Source organism: Sciurus vulgaris (assembly GCF_902686455.1).
Source record: "Sciurus vulgaris genome assembly, chromosome: 11".
NCBI lineage: Eukaryota > Metazoa > Chordata > Mammalia > Rodentia > Sciuridae > Sciurus > Sciurus vulgaris.
Window position 1 is genome coordinate 55,174,621 of NC_136472.1, and position 18,899 is coordinate 55,193,519.

At 43.9% G+C, this 18,899-nt stretch overlaps 1 protein-coding gene across 1 annotated transcript in view; it reads right to left on the reverse strand.

Annotated features, from left to right (window-relative positions):
• OTOG (otogelin) overlaps positions 1 to 18,899 on the reverse strand; it is an 84,609-nt gene that overhangs the window by 33,766 nt on the left and 31,944 nt on the right. Inside the window, exons 24-30 of the mRNA XM_079103544.1 lie at positions 12,536 to 12,643; positions 8,034 to 8,172; positions 4,959 to 5,093; positions 4,441 to 4,587; positions 4,027 to 4,146; positions 2,150 to 2,266; positions 1,363 to 1,519 (exon numbers count right to left, since the gene is read on the reverse strand). Of these exons, the coding sequence (XP_078959670.1) occupies positions 1,363 to 1,519; positions 2,150 to 2,266; positions 4,027 to 4,146; positions 4,441 to 4,587; positions 4,959 to 5,093; positions 8,034 to 8,172; positions 12,536 to 12,643 (923 nt within the window). The remainder of the gene's footprint in view (positions 1 to 1,362; positions 1,520 to 2,149; positions 2,267 to 4,026; positions 4,147 to 4,440; positions 4,588 to 4,958; positions 5,094 to 8,033; positions 8,173 to 12,535; positions 12,644 to 18,899) is intronic.

Below are 18,899 nucleotides of genomic sequence, written 5' to 3' on the forward strand. Positions count from 1 at the left end.
TGCTTCAATGAGTGTCTCACTCACCTCACCCTAGTCCTGGGTGTCAGTGAGGTGATGCACACATGGCACAGAGCCTGGCTCACAGTAGATCCTCTGTAAGTGTGTGTGTCCCTCTCCTCCCTGAAAGATTGTATCAGAGAAGCAGAAGGACAGGAAGAATGCATAAGGGCCCAGGGCATCAGTGGTGAAGGATCTTGGGGGAAAACAGGCAAAAGAAAGAGAAACCCAAGGTGGGCACTCCCTCCTCTTCCTCCTGGGGTCTTCCTATCTGAAGGGCACACCAGCATCCATGTCTCCATGAAAAAACAACTGTGACCCTCACAGTAAGTGTAGAACACTGTGCCAAGTGCTCCCTGTGTGTTGTCTGTATCCCACAGCACCCTGTGGGGTAGGACAGTTATCTCCACCCCTCTACTACAGAGAAGGAAACTCAGTGTTAGGAACGTGCCTAGGCCAGCCAGATGGGTGGGACTGGGGTTCAAACCCAGATGGTTTAACCCCAGAGCCTAGGTAATCGCCATCGCACCCAAATGTGGGGTATGTTTGCACCAGGGAGATCCATTGTGTGCAGGAATAAATAACCAATAATCAACTAATTAATCATTAACTTTCTATATATTTATTTCACGTGTTAAATATTGATTTTTGTAGACAACATTAAATATTGCTAATATTTAACATTAAATATTAGTATATTATGTATCATATTTGTAATTGTTGTTATATGTTTATACTACCAATAGTATAAGTGTATATACATAGGCATCAAATTATGTGTGATACCTGTGTGCTTAAGTATTTTATTTGATAGAGAAGTTTAATAAATTTCATTTTCAGACAACCACTGCTCTGAATAAACAGATAACTTGTGGGGTCTCTGATGGGGTCTCTGTAGCTCAGCTGGAAAAGGGCTGTTACATTTATTATCCATTTTGATTCTCACAATAACCCTGGTGAGGCAGGCCTAGTGCTATTTTCCAGATGAGAAAAATGAGTCCCAGAGAGGCGGGTGGCTTGTTTGCTGTCACACAGCATACAAAAGGAAGTTCTGGGCCTGGAACCCAAGGCTCCAGACTCCACTAGCAGAGTGGTTAAAAGCACAGGTTTGAGACCTGTCTGGGGATGACCCCTGCCTCCACCACTAATCCACGTGACCTTGAGCATGTTACTTTACCTGTCTCTCTAGGCCTTTGTGACACAGGAATGTACAATCCTCTTGCAAAGGGTAGGCGTAAGAACTCAGTGAGTAATACCCATGAAGTGGTCAGTACCTGGCACATACTGGGTACCCAATAAACACTGACCAGGGTATTACTAGATGCTCAACTCTGTACCCTCAGATCATGGGTCTGGAATACTCACGGCAGAGGCGGGGGGTTCGCCAGTCAACAGCCACGCCATGCTGGCAGCACTGGTGGGCATAGGCAGACACACTGGCACAGAAGCACTCACAGTCACCACCCCGGCTGCACCCACATGTGTCCGTCAGGCAGTTTGAATAAAACCAAGTGACATCAACCTGAGGGAGGTCAGAGGACAGATCCTGAATGTCAGACCTGCAATTTTTCGTCTGCTGGCCACGAGCACAAACATGAAAAAGGACCACAGAATAGGTAAGCTGCCCAGTTGGGTGAGGGGTGGGGAGGAAGGTAGCCAGCTCAGAAGGAAACAAGAACCACATGGCACATGCAGACACCCACTGGAGTCCTACACTCTGTCCTTCCTTGAGCCCAGGCTGCTGGATCCAAGGGCCAAGGAGTGACTGAACTGACCAGCCAGGCTAGAGACCACCAAGGCCAGTCTGACAGCACCCCTTAAGGCCTTGGAGGGACCATACAGGGCTTCTGTCTCTACAGAGGGCAGAGCAGGCAAGGGGCAGGGCCACAGGCCACTTTGCAGCATAGCTTTCCAGTAAGGAGGAAGAGTCAGACTGAGATGGGCTTGTAGAGGGCACAGAAACTGTTTCCTAGCTGCCTCCCTGGTTGTCTAGGGAAACAAGCAGACTCATCTGAGCAGGCTAAAGGCAGGGGAATGGCAGAGATGGGTTCTAGACTTGAACTGTCTCTTCCAAGGCATGGGGGTATGAGAGCAGAAGGGATCCTGGGAGTGGGAAGGGGTTCAGGAGGGGCTGAGGAAGGGGTTCACTCACCACAGGGTGGCAGGTCTCAAACACCTCGCTGAGCAGGATGCCACACTCCTTCTTGGCAAATGGTTCTCGGAGAGGATTCAGGACACATGTGTCCCGGGGGTCAAGGGTGTCTGGGCACTGAGGTGCAAAGGCAGGGCTGTTGGCCTCCCCACACCCAAATGCCTGTTGCCTGGTATGGCAGAGAGACTCTAGGGTAGCCACCAAGACCCCGCTTCCCAGTGTTCCTGTCCTTGTATGATCCCCTCCCCTTGAGAGTTAGGAGAGATCTACTACTTGCTTCAAACCAACAGAATATGGCAAAAGGGATGGGGTGGACATGGCTATGCATATGATTATGTGATTATGTTACATAAGACCATAGAGGCTACCCTGCTGGAGTCTCTCCCTTGCCAGTTGTGAGGAAGACAGCAACCATGTTGGGACCCCTCATGGCAGAATGAGTGGCTGGGCTCTAGGAGCTGAGCATGGTCTCAAGCAACAGCTAGCCAAAAGCTGAAGCTCTCGATCCTGCAGTTGCCATGATCCACAACCACACAGGCAGGGGAAGAGGCAGCTCCTTCCACATTCCCCTTCCCCATTCCAGCCTCCAGGGGAGAGTCCAGCCCTGGTTACGCCTTGATTGCAGCCTTATGAGACACTAAGCAGAGAACCAAGCCACATGCCCTGACTCCTGAGCCACAGAAACTGTGTGTTGGTTAGTGCTGCTAGGCCTAATAGCATTGTTACCCAGCGGTACATAACTACTACAAGTTTCCCCAATGTCTGCTGACCCTCCTTCCTCAAGCTAATAATTTCACTGAAGTGCCCACCTCCACACCTGGGTATGCCTAAGGGTATAAGCAATAGAGAGATACAGGGCAGTGCTGGGGACAACTAAGCTTTGTCACCTTCTTGGCTTCTCTAAAATGGAGATGGGTTAGGGTGCACTTTTCTGAGGTTGTGGAATCAACCTTCTCCCACCTCAGGATTTCACTGATCTCTAAGCCATGCTCAGCTGTTGCCCCTGCCCCATCTATATAGGCCCATCTCCATCTACTCTTTAGCAGGGAATAAAGATCACTCAGCCCAGGAAAGGATAATATGCAATGCTCACATCACCCTCTGCTACTGTACCCATGACTGACCTAAATAATCACAGTCCTCCTTCCAGCTAAACCTGACACAATTCTTAGATATTTTCAATGTAGCTTCCCACACAGCCTCTTCTGACTGATCAGTTGTCTTATGAAGTGAAATATATTCACCATCTCTCTTTTGGCCCAGCCCCTCACTTCAGAGGATCATACATAAGATGGTACTTACTCAAGGTCACCCAGCAAGTGTATGATCCAAGACTAGAAACCAGGTCTCCTGCTCTTAGTGTTTGGCAGGCTTGGGCAGGCATCCCCCAAACCTCAGGAAAACCCTGCATTTCTGCCTCTGCTAATGTTGTACTCCCTCTCAGAGGCTTTCTCTCTGAAACATTCATCTCTCCAAGAATGCCTATCCTTTGACTGATAGCAAGAGTCCCACCTCCTTTAGGAAACCTCTGATGCCCTCCACCCACATCCATCTCTCCTCTGTACCAGACCTAGTGCCTAGTGCCTCCCTTCCCCACTAGGTGGCCACCTCTCCCAGGACAGACACTTTGCCTCTTTTCCAACCACCCCGCTGTTCCACTGGGGCTTGGCCCAGGGCAGGATGTGCAACTGGACTTGTAAGATGAGATACTGTGAGTCCTCAGGTCACAGGACAGAGTTTAGAGCTAGGGATTTGGTCAGAGGCTGGGAGAGTGGAAGAGCTCCACTTGATGTCCCTCTTCCCTGACCTGGATACTGGTTCAGTGTAGCCAGTGTCCATTTGAGTGACGGGCACAAGTCAGCCTGGGGAGGCTTTACCTCAACTGCAGCCCAACTGCTGCCAAACTCCTGGGGGTTAGTTAACTCTAGGTTCTCTGGGGTCCTCATCTCATTGACGGTCTTTAGGTCAAAGTTCCCACAGAGGCCTGCCAGCTGACCCTGAAAGAAGAAAGGACAGCAGGTCAGTTGCAAACTTGCCAAAGGGGAACCATGGGCAGAGGTCACCATGAGCCCAGGAGTTTGTCATGAACCCAAAAGCAACTGGTGGGGCTACAGTTTGAAGAGGGCTGGGGCACTTTCAGAGAAGATGTATAGAGTGGGATAGGGGCAGACAGGACAGAGGCATGCTCTTCTTGGCTCCTCAGAGAGGGACAGTTCACCCCAAGGTCACCCCACAGCTTGACTCAGCCCCAGGCAAAAGCAGACGCAGAAATGCTCTGCTCCTGGGACTACCTGCCACTGAGGCCCAGCCTGGACGTGCACTGTGGTTCTCTGGTCCCACAGAAGGGTGATGTGCTCCCATGGGAAATGCACCAGTGTGAAGAATCCTGCTCGCCACATGTGGACCTCCTGCTTCTCATCCAGGAAGCTTTCAGGACTCTAAGGGGACAGAGGTGGTCAGTCCTGAGGTTCAAGCGCTCCCCAATGCTGAGGTTAGTTGGTCTTGCCTATAGAAACTCTGTGTGTGTGCTGAAGACTGAACCCAGGGACTTGAGCATGCTAAGCCCATGCTCTACCATTGAATGAAACCCCTGGTTCCTGTTCCTGGCTATGATCACTGTCCAGTCCCAGGGCCTTGACAACTCCTCTGCTTCCCTTGTGCCATGACATGGACCTCTTTGATCCTGACCCTGGTCAAGGAATTCAGCCTGAATTGCTGGCTTGGTGGCAGTTCACCCTCACTTTCTTTTTCCTAGGCCTCCTGTAACCCGCACATTATCTACTCAACCCCCACCAGCACCCAGCCTTACAGGATTTCCCGAGTCGTCATCAAAGATGATGAGTGAGTTCCCAACGTTGATGGAAATAAACTTCCTGCAGATGATGCCAGAGCTATAGCAGTTCACATTTTCTATGATCACAGAGAAGCTGAAATCTGATGTGCTCTGGAGAGAAGCAAAATGAATCCAATAAAGTCTGGGAAAGTAGAGTCCTGCTGAGAGCACAGAGGTGGAAATGAACTTTGAAGTGGTTTTCAACCCACTTCTTTTTATTAGCCGTGAGATCTGGGGCAACTTACTTCAGTTCTTCAAAGCTCAGTTTCATTTTTGGTGTGCTTAATGCAGTGTTTAGCAGTAGTGACCCTCTCTTATTGACTAACTAATATGACAGGGATGACTGGTATTGACGAAGGGCAAAACAAAGGGGCACTGTCTTACATTGTTGATGTAAACCTTTTTGGCAGGGCACTTTGTTAGCCTTGAACAACATTTTAAATGTACATAACTTTTTTGGAGGGGGATGCATAACTTTTTAAAATATCTTTAGTTGTATGTGGGCACAATACCTTTATTTAATTTATTTTTTAATGGGGTGCTGAGAATTGAATCCAGTGCCTCACACTTGCTAGGCAAGGGCTCTACCACTGAGCCACAACCCCAGCCCAAGGGGGATACATAACTTTTTTATATTAAATTATCAATAGTATAATTGCATATAAATAATTACACATTCATTATATGATATATCCATATGTCCTCAAGTTAAATATAGTTTTTTTTTAACTCATAACCATTTTGAATTTTATTTTACAGCACTTTTATTGAGACATCATGTATACTCACCATGACTGTTTACAAAAGTAATGCTTGGCTTTTGAGACAATTAAAAACATTTAAGTACTAAAATTTTACATCATGATTTGTTTAACTTAAGAAGTGTTATGATGATGAAAACTAAAAAATTTTCAAATGGATGCAGCTGGAGAATATCATGCTAAGTGAGATAAGCCAATCTCAAAAAACCAAAGGATGAATGATCTCACTGATAAGCAGATGATTACACACATAGGGGGTGGGAAGGGGACAAGAATGGAGGAAAGAGGGACTGTGTAGAGGGATAAGAGGGGTGGGAGGGGTGGGGGGGAGGAAAAATAACAGAATGAATAAAAAACTATTACCCTATGTAAATGTATGATTACACCAATGGTATGCCTCTACTTCATGTACAAACAGAGAAACAAGATGTATCCCATTTGTTTACAATAAAAATGAATTTAAAAAAATAAACTGATACCTTGGATAATGTGTATATATTATATATAATTGCATATATATAATATATACACACACACGCACACATTGGATAAAAAAAATAAAAAGAAAAGAAAAAAGAAAAATTTTCAAACAAAAATATAATGATTTTCACAAAAACCTTATACTCCTTCCTTATGTCAACAGGAGGGAGAGAAGAAGAAAAGAGGAAAAAGAAGAGGGGGGAAAAACACACAAAAAAAAGAGGACAAGAAAAAATACTCTTTTTTCCCTGTTTGCAAAAAGGAGGAAAAACTGAGGTCTCAGCAAATAATGTACTCAAGCAGGCACCTTCTTTATATAATATTGAATCCCATCCTGCCTTTCATATTGACAGCAGCGCCCTGTTGAAACTGCCTCATCGTTGACTGAAGTCCTGTCATGCCACCTACATGATGGATTCTTGGACTCTTGGACCCATCATTTTGGTCATTTGTTGATTCAATCTTGCCATCTGTGATTGGTTCACATTCTTAGACATGTCACCATCTTTTTATCATCTGTGCGAAGTTGGTATATTGTTTCAAAGTTTCCTGAACATCTCTTGTTGACATGCCTGATCCTCGTGCTATTCTTTGGATTCTCCCTGATTTCTTACTAAAAACCTTGGCACCATCTGCACTGTTCAGTTCTTGATCATTTACACTATCCATTATTGTCATTAATTTCTTAGCTTTGCCATTGACTCCTGTTCATTTCCTTTGCTCATAAAATCTGTTCCTAAACCAGGGATCTTCCCCAAGATCTCACTGAATAGGCCCATTTTCAGGATAATACATAACTTTTTATGCAGCAATTCTTCTTCTAAAAATCTAGAGAGTAAAATGCTAGACTAGAATGCTCAAGGCCCTGAGTTTGATTCCCAGACTGCAAACAAAAGAATCTAGAAATACATCTACACAAGTATGTGTAGCAGCATTTAAATACTGAGAACAACCTAAATGCCTATTAATGCAGAATAATAAACTAGAGTACATTCTTTCTGTACAAGTTCCTACCCAGCTGTTGAAAAGAGTATGTACTGCCAATACAAGATAAACCCAAATTATAGTCAAGTGAAAAAAGCAAACTTCAAAATCCTAATCATAGAAACTAAATGAAGTGTGTGCCTATGTATGTGTATGAGAGTGTGTGTGTGTGTGTGTGTGTGTGTGTGTGTGTGTGTGTGTGTGATGAAAATGGTCTTGCAGGATTCGCTCCTGTTAGGAATCATTATTTAGCAGGAGATGGAAACAGAAAAGATGTGAAGGGGAAAATTTATTTTTAATATATTCTATATCATTTTAAATTTTGATTAAAAGCATATAATACTTTTGAAATTAAAAAAAAATAAAATAAGGTCTATAACCTTTATCTTGTGAAGTTACCAGAATTGGGTGAAAGATCCCAGTACAATGTCCATCCCATAGATAAGACTTCTTTCATGGAAGGTTTTATGATTATTATTGCTATTATTATTGAGATGAACAGGTCTTACAAAACCAAGATCCCCTGGTGTGTTTGGCACTGCCCACTCTGATGGTGCACCTCTTTTCTTTCCAGGGGATCCTGCCCTTCACTCTGCCACCCATATCACTCTTCAAGAGACTATGACACAACTCCTGACACTTCATATTTCTGGTTCAAATCTAACCCTAGCTGCCACAATCTAACTGTGTGACTGTCAGCAAGTTCCTTGGCACCCAATTATGTACCAAATTGGAATCCAAAGGATCAACATGCCCTACAGGTCCTCATCCCAGGCTGCTCTGGGTCCCCGTGGAGCCAGTTGGGCAGGCATATCCAGGAACTCACCTTGACCAGGTGCACTTTGCAGGCCCCCACAAAGTCAAATGGGAGCCCATCAAATGTGCGGTAATGCCGGTCTCCATAGGCAGTGCAGGTGGAGGCACAGGGGTACAGAGTGCACTGGAATGAGCCTCGCTGGCACACACTGAAACACACAGAGACCAGGTTGCAGGGCACATGCCACGTCACACTTGAATACCCTTGATGGAGCCATTACTCATTGAATGCACACTGTGTGCCCTTAGGTGAGGGGTCAACAGACATCATCAAACTCCAACTGAAGCCAGGAGGGCAGAATTGTGATGCCCAGTTTATGAAGGAGACACTGGGGTTCAGAGAGGATAAGGACACACAGCCAATAAGTAATGGAGCTGAGATTTAACCTAGATCTTTTTGACTCCAAAGTCCATTTTCGCTTTTTCACTCCATTCGATTCAATTCATTCATTCAACAAATATTAGGTACCTACCATGAGAGTAGGCACTCTTTTAGGAGTTTGAGATACATCAGTTAATAAAACAGGGGGGGGGAAGTGTTCTGCCTTAGAGAAACTTGTATCCTATAGGGGAAAGATACGCATTGACCATCTTTAAAATTAAAAGTGTGAGTAAGTAATGTAATATGTTAGAAGGCAGTGAGTGATATGGGGGAAGAGATTGAAGGGAATTTGGAATATTGTGGCAATGGGTTATATTTTTAAGTAGGGTGGTCAGGAGATATGTGCAGAGACTCAAAGGAGGTGAGAGAGTTAACTATATGGACACCTGGAAGATGAGCATTATGGGAAGATGGTACAGTCTGCAAAGGCCCTGGGGAACACTCAAGGAATAACATGGCTAGAATGGATGGCATAAGAAAAAAAGGGTAGAAGGGAGGGCCAGGTGACATAGGTCCTGGAAGGCTGTAAGAGTGTTAGTTTTTGCGAGTGATGAGAGAAGACATAGCTGGAGGAATGAACTGTGGGAATGACATGATCTGACTTGTGTTCTGCTTTGGCTACTACACAGAGTCTAAGCTGAAGGGGGTTGAAGAAAAGCAGAAAAACCAGTTGGGAGGTTACCGCAGCAAATAAAAGAAGAGATGATGGCAACTTGGAGCAGGGTAACAGCAGTGAAAGGAGGAAAACATAGTCAGATTTTGGGAATATTTTTAAAGAAGAAGCAAAAGGTTAGATATGGAAAGTGAGAGAGAAGGCTCAAGGATTACCCCAGGTTTTTGGGCCTGAGCAACTCCAAGAATAATGTTTTCCTTAACCTGGATGGGGAAAGCATAGGGAGTAGCAGGTTTGAGGGGAAAGATAAGGTAATCAGTTTCAGACCTGCTGAGTTTAAGATGTCCATTAGCCATACATGTGGTGATGTCAACTAGGTAGTGAGTGTCTGTCAGGAGTTCGAAAGAGAGGTGTGCACTGCAGGTCAAAATCTAGGAGTCTTTTGCATATGGATGAACCTTATAGTTATAAGAACAGATGAGTTTACCAAGGGAGCAAGTATAAATACAGGAGAGAAGAGGTTCCTTGGAATGCCCCAATCTAAAGTGATCAGAGAAGAACCAACAAAGGAAGCTGAGAAGGAGAAGTAGGAAAGGTAGCAGGAAAACCAAGGGGTCATGGTGCTCCAAAAGCCACATGAATAAAGGCATCAAGGCAAAGAAGTGATCTGCAGGTAGTCAATGTGTCAAATGTCACCAATAGGTCTTAGAAGGTGAGGGCTGATAAATAAACACTGCATACAGCAACATGGAGGTTACTGGTGACTTTGGTAGGAACCATTTCAATGGAACATTGGTGAAAATAGCTGATTAAAATGAGCTTAAGGGAAAATGGGTGAAGAAGAATTTGGAACGGCAAATATAAATAACTTTTACTGAAACTTTCACAATAAAAGGTGACCAGAGAAATGGAACAGTTGCTAGGAGATTGACAGTTTATCAAACTGCCTGTTTTTATGCAATGGGAATGATCCAATGGAGAACGAAACTGATTAAATGACAGAGAAAGGGGAGAGCTGCTGTAGCAACACCCTTGAATGGGCGAAAGGGGACGGATTCTAGAGCACAAGTGACAGGATTGATTTTAGATAGGCATATATACAGTGGTAAGGATAGAAAGGCAGAAGACATGGATACAGAGTCTGAAAAGTTCGTTTTCTCAGTGAAAGGGGGAGGTGGAAGGGTCTATGGATTAGAATTCCCTGTGGGTTAAAGATTGAGAGATTCAGGGCACTGGGGAGAGTGGAGGGAAGGACAACAAGTGAGAAAAGATATATGAAATTGGGATATGAGCTGGTTGAATTATTGAGAATGATGAGATCTACAGAATGACCATTTACTTCACTAGGGTAAAAAAAGATCATTGGAAGATAGAAGATAAGGGAACTAAGATGCCAGGAGCTAACTGGCAAGATTTCAAATGAATATTGAAATCTCCAAGAACTAGGGCAGGAGTAGAGTTGGATAGAGAATCTGAAACTAAAATCTTCAGGAATAAAGGTGCATGACCTGGTGATCCATGTGTGACAACAATATCTAGGGGAAGGCTCTCTCACTCACATACTGTAGACATACACTCTCATTCAAGAACATATCTTTCAAAGCCTGTGTATACAATCACACCCCTACGTGAACTACACCTTGGTGATCCAAGCACTTAGCTATCCATCCCCACTGTGGCTGACTTCATGCTACCAACATGATGTAACTGAACAGAGTTGGGAAGAGATGGGCAACTAGGCCCCATTTTAAAGAGATGGGCAACTAGGCCCCATCAAATGCTCAATCTATATCAGCCCGGACACACCTCCAGCACCCACCTCCCCACTGGAGAGAAGCTGGAGTCAGGTCACAGTGCCATGCTTTTCAAGAGGGAATATTGAGAAGGTATGGACTGGGCTAGGAGGGTAGAATTTTAAAAACTGAGTTAAGTAATAATTACCTATATACCTCTTAGTCCTCTAAGAGAGAAAAGAGACTTACCCTATAGCCAGTCAGTCTCTCCTGGGAAGATAGAAGCCTTCTCAGGTCAGGGTTTCAACTCCTAAAATAATTCCAGCAGCTCCCTGGAGCTGGGTCCAGACTCTCCCAATACCTCCTGCCTTGGATCTGATTTTCCAAGGCTCACCAGAGAGGATTCAATAGAGTTTAGCTATCACCTGGCTGTGGGCAGGAGTGCTGGAATGGGGGATGGAATTCAGAGGAGTGGCAGAGCACTCTTGGAAAAGTCCAGACTAGCCAGTCCTACTCTCTCTCCACATGCACCTGACACTCCTAGTTACCTCCAGCCCACCACAGTCATGAAATCCTACATATACTTGGGCACACTTGCACAGAGCTGCATGTCCTAACATTATTTCCAGGACTTCTGGGGTCAGAAAGCCAGTACTCCAACCCTATAGATACAACTTGAAGTATCTGGGGAAATAACCTTGGAGTAGATGGTTTTGACTGTGATCCTGCTGCTAACATGGAAAGAATGCCATCCATGCCCATCATATGGACCAAAGAAACAGAACAGTTCTGACCCCAGCATGGGACAGGAACTGGGGTCTTGCTCTAGCCATTTGGATGGATCTCCAAGATAGAACCTCTGTGAGATTCTCTGCTGGATTCCTGGGCCCCAGTGTAGGGACTTCCTGTTCACATCAGGCCACCCCTGGCTGGTTCTTAACACTGGAGTAGTGACTGAGTTTGCTCTACAACATCAGGATACCAGTTTACTATTTCTCAGTCCTTCCCCTTGCACTCTCTACCTACCACCATATTCCCTGCTGCTTGGCCCAGCACAGGCTCTACAGAACTAGCCCCAATTCTGTTTCCAAAGAGTCCAACTCAGGTGCATACACTCTCACATATGTGTACTTATATTACTGAACATACAGTATGAAAATATACTCACATATGCACTCACTCACTTTTTATTTATGGGCATGCATGTATTCATAGGCAAAACACAAATGCATATGTACACATAATTCACTCACATGTGAATATAAATATGTATATCCAATGCACACACATACTCAAGTACTTTGCACTTGCATTTCTATACATACTAAATGGATGCATAAGCATACAAATATATATAAACACACCTATATACATACACGAATTCCTACTTATAGGTATTCGTGAACATTCTCAGATTTATGAATGCCTGCCATTTCATATATATGCATGTTCGCCTAAGCAGTCTGTGCATTTGGATTTGTGCCCACATTTACATACTCATATAAGCTGCAAAAACATAGTTATGGTTAAAAATATGCAAGTATGCACACTTATATACATGTCTGAACAAACTCACATTCATGCAAATAGTCACAAAAATATTACAAAATATAATTTTATATATGTGCACCTGTGTATGTACATAACCCCTACACACAACATAAAAACACACAACATGAATATGAACATGGTGGAAAAGAAATGCTAGACTATCTTATGATAATACATCCCATAATCATGCACTTCCCAGCAAAAAGCAAACCCTGTTCAGGGTCCTCACTTACCAGGTATGGCAGGGTGACATCACCTGGTCCCCAGGGAAATACTCCTTCCCCTTCCAAGTGCACGGGCATTCTTCTGGTGGGAAACATTCATCCCCATGTCTGAGCAGGCTGTAGGGACACAGCAAGCAAGTGGTCAGGAGAGCACTCTTCCTTGATCTGTCATCTATGCAAAACCATGCATCACATGGATGTCTTGGAGTGGATCTCAGTCTTTCCCCTAAAAGAGACTGACCATGTACCCACTGATTCTGCCATCCTTTGGCAAGTAAGGCTCAGCTTACCAGTCAAGGCCTCCCTGGTCAGGCAGATGTCAGTTGCTCCTTAGATACTAGCTATAAACTAATGAAAAGACCATGGACATGGGAATGACACTCCAAACCAAGTTTTTCATGGGGATATCAGATCACAGACCCAAAGTCATACTGCTACCACCTTCCAATTTGGTTTCCATGAAATCTGACCCATTGTTAGGCAGGAGACAGGGACATCTCAGGGAATTTATTAACGTTCTCAGGTACGGCTCTAACCATGTCCTGGCACCATCAGGATACAGTCTGGGGCAGGGATAAGAAAACAAGCTTTGACAAAAAGCAATTTTTAGTTCAAATTCAGGATCTGCTTAGAACAAGTTGTTTAACCTTCCTATTTTACTTTTCAAAGGAATATAAGTACATGGTTTTAAAAGGCAAAGAGAAAGAGCACTACAGGTATTATACTGAAAAGCGTCTCTTTTTTTTTGCGGGGGGGGGGTGGTGGTGCTGGGGATCGAACCCAGGGCCTTGTGCTTATAAGGCGACTGAGCTATGTCCCCAGCCCCTGAAAAGTGTCTCTTGCTAATTCCTTCCCATATCCAGATTTTCCTCCTGGAGGCACTTTCTGGACTATAGTGCAGGATAACAAAACTCAGTGCACAATGTGTCACTGAGGAGAAGAGACAGAAACTTGCATACAGGGTTTGTGAGGTAGCTAGAATATAAAACAGGAGATATAAAACAGGAGGGATCTTCTCAGAGAAGGAACTCCAGAATTCCATTAAAGTTACCTTAAGTCTTTGACCAAATACTAAATTGCTCATGAGCAAGGAAAGATTTCTCAGGGGTTGGCAAGAAATGGTTATTGAGAAAGTGTGAGATTAATAGAAATTTCTGATACAGTGCAGTACTGGAACACATCAGGATTATGACCAGCTAGGATAGAAAGACCTCTCTCAACACTCCAGGCCTTGGGAATAGAGCTACTATAGACAAACTAACAGATTCAAACACAAGTCTTGAAGAGATCATGCTAACAAACCAGTAAATTAACTGCCTACAATATCAAAACTCAATATTCAATAAACAAAGTCAACAAAGAGAGCATGCAACTATGTAAAATTCGTAATGTCCAGCATCCAGTACCAATTTTCTAAATATGAGAAGAAGTGAAGAAATGTAACCCACAACTAGGAGAAACTAGGAGAAAAATCAGTCAATAGTTAAAACAGATCCAAAAATGATATACATGAAATAATTAGCAGATAAGGACTTTGTGTTACTATAAATATGTTTAAGCACTAAAAAGAGGCAAACAAAGTGAGCAAACAGTAGGGGAATCTCAGGAGAGATGTAAAAACTATTTTTAAAAAGAGGAAATTCTGAAAATTTTAATATAGTTAATAAAAATTCTGCTGAAAGGGCATAACAACAGACTAACTACTTCAGAAGTGAAGCTAAGTAGCCTTGAAGATGGACAAAAGAAATGGTTCAATCTGAAGAAGAAAGTCCAGTGGGAAAAAATGCAGTTTCAATGACTTATGAGACAATATCAGGTATTCTAATGTGATCCCAGGGGAAATAATGGGAGCTAAAACATTATCAATTTTTATGACACTCAGTGAACTCTAAACAGAATAAATGCACATACAAAATATGTAGGCATGTGATAGTCAAACAGCTAACAGTGATAATGAGAGAATGTTTAAAAAGTCAAGACATATTACAAAGCAAAGGAATAATGATAAAAATTAAATTAGTGAAAAGAGTTAAATCTAGAATTCTTCATATTATAGAAAAGATAATAAAATTTGACAACCTCCTGGCAGAATGAATATTAAAGAGAGAGAAAAAGATAGAGATAGATAGATAGAGGAGAGAGAGAGAGAGAAAGAGAGAGAGAGAGAGAGAGAGAGGAAGAAGAAGGAGGAGGAGGAGGAGGAGAGGAAAAGGAGGAGAGGGAGGAAGAAAAGAGAAGAGAAAAGAAGGGAAGAGAGGAGAGAGGAGAAAGAGAGAAACCTCAAATTAATATCAATAACCAAAAGGAAACATCACTACAGATCCTACACAGATTAAAAAGAAAATTAGGGAAGAGTATGTACAATGTTAAGTCAATAAATGTAACAACTTAGGCGGGATGGACAAATTCCTTAAAAGACACATCATGAAAATTTAGTCAAGAAGCAACCTGAAAAGCCCAATATCTATTGAACAAATTGAATTTGAAGTTGAAAACATCTCAAGACTGGTAAATTTTATCAAGCACTTAAGGAAGAGACAATACCAATTCTAAACAAACTCTTCCAAAAATTAAAAATAAGATAATATTTTCCAACTCATTCTGTAAGGCCAACATTACTCTGATACCAAAATCAGACAAAAACATTTCAAGTGAAGAAAACCACAGAACAGTATCTCCCATGAGTACAGAATATTAAACAAACTGAGATCTATCCTGGGAATGAAGGTTGGTTTACTATTCAAAAATCAACTGATGCAATTTGCCACAGTAACAAAATAAAGAGGAAATGTCATATCATATTTTAATAAATAAAGCCAATCAACAAAATTCAGTAATCATTTTTTATAAAAATGTTCAGCATAGTGGAAATGAATCTACTAAAGGGCATGTACCAAAAAAACTATGACTGATATTATCAGTAATGGTAAAAGAATGATTGCTTTACCCTAAGATAAAGAGAAAGGAAATAAATTTTACTCATATTACTTCTATTCAAAAGTATGCTACAGGTTCTATTCAGTATAACCAGACAAGTAAAAAAAAAATACAAAGTGTAAAGATTAGAAATGAAGAAGAGAGAGGTTTTCAAGATGGCGGCCTAGAGGGTGGCTGCATTACGTGTTGCTCCAGAACTCAGGATTCAAGAGAGGAGATATTGAGACGCTTGGGACCAACTCAAAGTAGCCGGGTGACTCTCACCCCCTGGGGGGGCATCCCGGATGGGACGGGGGTCCCGGAACGCAGGAAACTTTGTGAAGTAGAACTGCCGGCGAGACGCCCCTCCCCCCGCTGGAGCGCCATAGAGGAGGCCGGTCGGCACAGCGCTGGGACTCGGAGCAGCCACTGGGGCTCCGGCGGCTGCCCGGGGGAGGAGAGGCGGGGAGAACTGTGTGGACTCAGGACACCGGGGCCTGCCCTGAGGAGGAGGAGAGGAGCGTGGCCACTTGGATTCGGAGAGACTGCGCCAGAGCTGCAGGCGGTTGCCAGAGGAGAAGCCGCGCGGCGAGCTGTTTGGAATCAGAACGACGCTTCTGAACCCCGGGGCCTGCCCTGAGGACGAGGAGGAAGAGGAGCAGCCGCTTGGATTCGGGCGACTATACGGGAACTACAGGCGGTTGCCAGAGAAGGGGCTGCGTGGCGAGCTGTTTGGACCCTGACCACTTCTGAACCCCGGGGCCTGCCCGGAGGAGTAGGAGAAGGAGGAGAAGGAGCGCGGCGGGTCCTTTGGACTCGCAGTGACTGCATTAGCGCTCCAGGCGGCTGCTCAGAGGAGAAGGCGAGTGGTGAGTTATTTGGTCTTAAAGTGACAGCTCCTGAACACAGGGGGGCTGCCTGGAGGAGAAGCGTGGTGGGACGCTTGGTCTTGAGGGACCACACCAGAGCTCCGGGCGGTGGCCCAGAGGACCCGTGCAGCGGGTCACGTGGATTCAGAGCCACTCAGAGGGACTGCTCCTGAACACCCGGGGGGTTATCTGGAGAAGGAGGAGGAACGGGCAGGGTCACTTCGACTCGGAGTGATTGATTGCCCCGGGCTACGGGTGGTTGGTGGGAGGAGGAGGCACGAAGTGAGTTTCTTGGACTCCTAGTGACCGCACCGGCATACTGGGCGGCTGTCTGGAGGAAGAAGCCTGTGGCGGGTCTCTGGGACTCAGAGCGATTGTTCGGGGCCACAGGTGGCTGCTCAGAGGAGGGGCCACGCAGCCAGGCGATTAGGTGCAGAACAGGGTCCCAGGATCTAGGAGGCTTCTGGGTGGAAGAGCCGCACAGAGACAGGCTTAGGGCGGAGCGAAGGTTCCAGGCCTATGGGCAAATTCTCTGAGGAGGGGCAGCCTAAGGAGATTCATCTGCGAAGGGTGAGGCTCCCAGGCCCAGGAGGTAGGGCCGGGCCCCTGGAAACTTTGCAGAGGAAGGCAGCCCAGCCCAGGCAGTAGATGTAAATTGAGGGGAACCTCTAGGAGGAAACTGACCAGCGAGACCTCCCCACCAAGTGAGTCTTCCCTGCTGGGTGAGGTTTCCCACAAGGACGGTAAAACCAGAGGCTCAGGCCCAAACAGGCCTTGCCTCAGCCCACAGCCTAGGTCCCCTTTGGATGACCATTGGTCAACAAGTGGAGGCACCTCTGCCCACTAGCAGGGAATATACCCCACCTGAAGGCCACCACTCCTAGAGAGGCAGCTTCCTTGTGGAGCACCGCATTATCAACCTCCTCCAAGACTTCAGCCTACTGAAGGCTAAGAGGGGATATATATAGAAATCTTCAGGGTCATTGTAAATCAACAGAGGAAATCTGCAATATCTCAGCGGTCCACTGATATCTGAACAACATGAGAAAACAAGGAAAGAAAATGCTGCAAACAAATCTAGATGTTACATCAATAAAACCCAATGACAGCATGGCAGAAGAAATGACAGAAAAGGAGTTCAGAATGTACATAATTAAAATGATCAGAGAAGCAAACGAGGAGATGAAAGAGCAAATGCAAGCATTGAATGATGAGATGAAAGAGCAAATGCAAGCATTGATTGATCGCACCAATCGACAGTTAAAAGAGCAAATACAGGAAGCAAAAGATCATTTCAATAAAGAGTTAGAGATATTGAAAAAAAACCAAACAGAAATCCTTGACATGAAGGAAACAATAAACCAAATTAAGAACTCCATAGAAAGCATATCCAATAGGATAGAACACCTGGAAGACAGAACCTCAGACATTGAAGACAAAATATTTAACCTTGAAAACAAAGCTGAACAAACAGAGAAGATGGTAAGAAATCATGAACAGAATCTACAAGAACTATGGGATATCATGAAAAGGCCAAATTTAAGAATTATTGGGATTGAGGAAGGCCTAGAGAAACAAGCCAAAGGAATGAACAACCTATTCAATGAAATAATATCAGAAAATTTCCCAAATCTGAAGAATGAAATGGAAAATCAAGTTCAAGAGGCTTACAGGACTCCAAATACACAAAATTACAACAGACCCACACCAAGGCACATTATAATGAAAATACCTAACATACAAAATAAAGACAGAATTTTAAAGGCTGTGAGAGAAAAGAACCAAATTACATTCAGGGGGAAACCAATACGCATATCAGCAGATTTTTCAATCCAGACCCTAAAAGCTAGAAGGTCCTGGAACAACATTTTTCAAGCCCTGAAAGAAAATGGATGCCAACCAAGAATCTTATACCCAGCAAAACTTACCTTCAAATTTGACGATGAAATAAAATCCTTCCATGATAAACAAAAGCTAAAAGAATTTACAAAAAGAAAGCCAGCATTACAGAACATTCTCAGCAAAATATTCCATGAGGAAGAGATGAAAAACAAAGAAGCAAATCAGCAAAGGGAGGAATTATCCTAAAGGAATTGTCAAATAAAGGAGGAAACAAGTTGTGTCAAACAAATAAATAAACAAAATTTTAAAAATGAACCAAATGACCGGGAAACCAAATCATTTCTCTATAATAACCCTGAACGTTAATGGCCTGAATTCATCAATCAAAAGACATAGACTGGCAGACTGGATTAAAAAGAAAGATCCAACAATATGTTGCCTGCAAGAGACTCACCTCATAGAAAAAGATACCCATAGATTAAAGGTGAAAGGATGGGGAAAAACATACCATGCACATGGACTCAGCAAAAAAGCTGGAGTATCCATCCTCATTTCCGATAATGTGGACTTCAAGCCAAAGTTAGTCAGAAGGGATAAAGAAGGTTATTTCATACTGCTTAAGGGAAGCATAAATCAGCAAGATATAACAATCATAAACATCTATGCCCCAAACAGTGGCTCATCTATGTATGTCAAACAAATCCTTCTCAATTTCAGAAACCAAATAGACCACAACACAATAATAC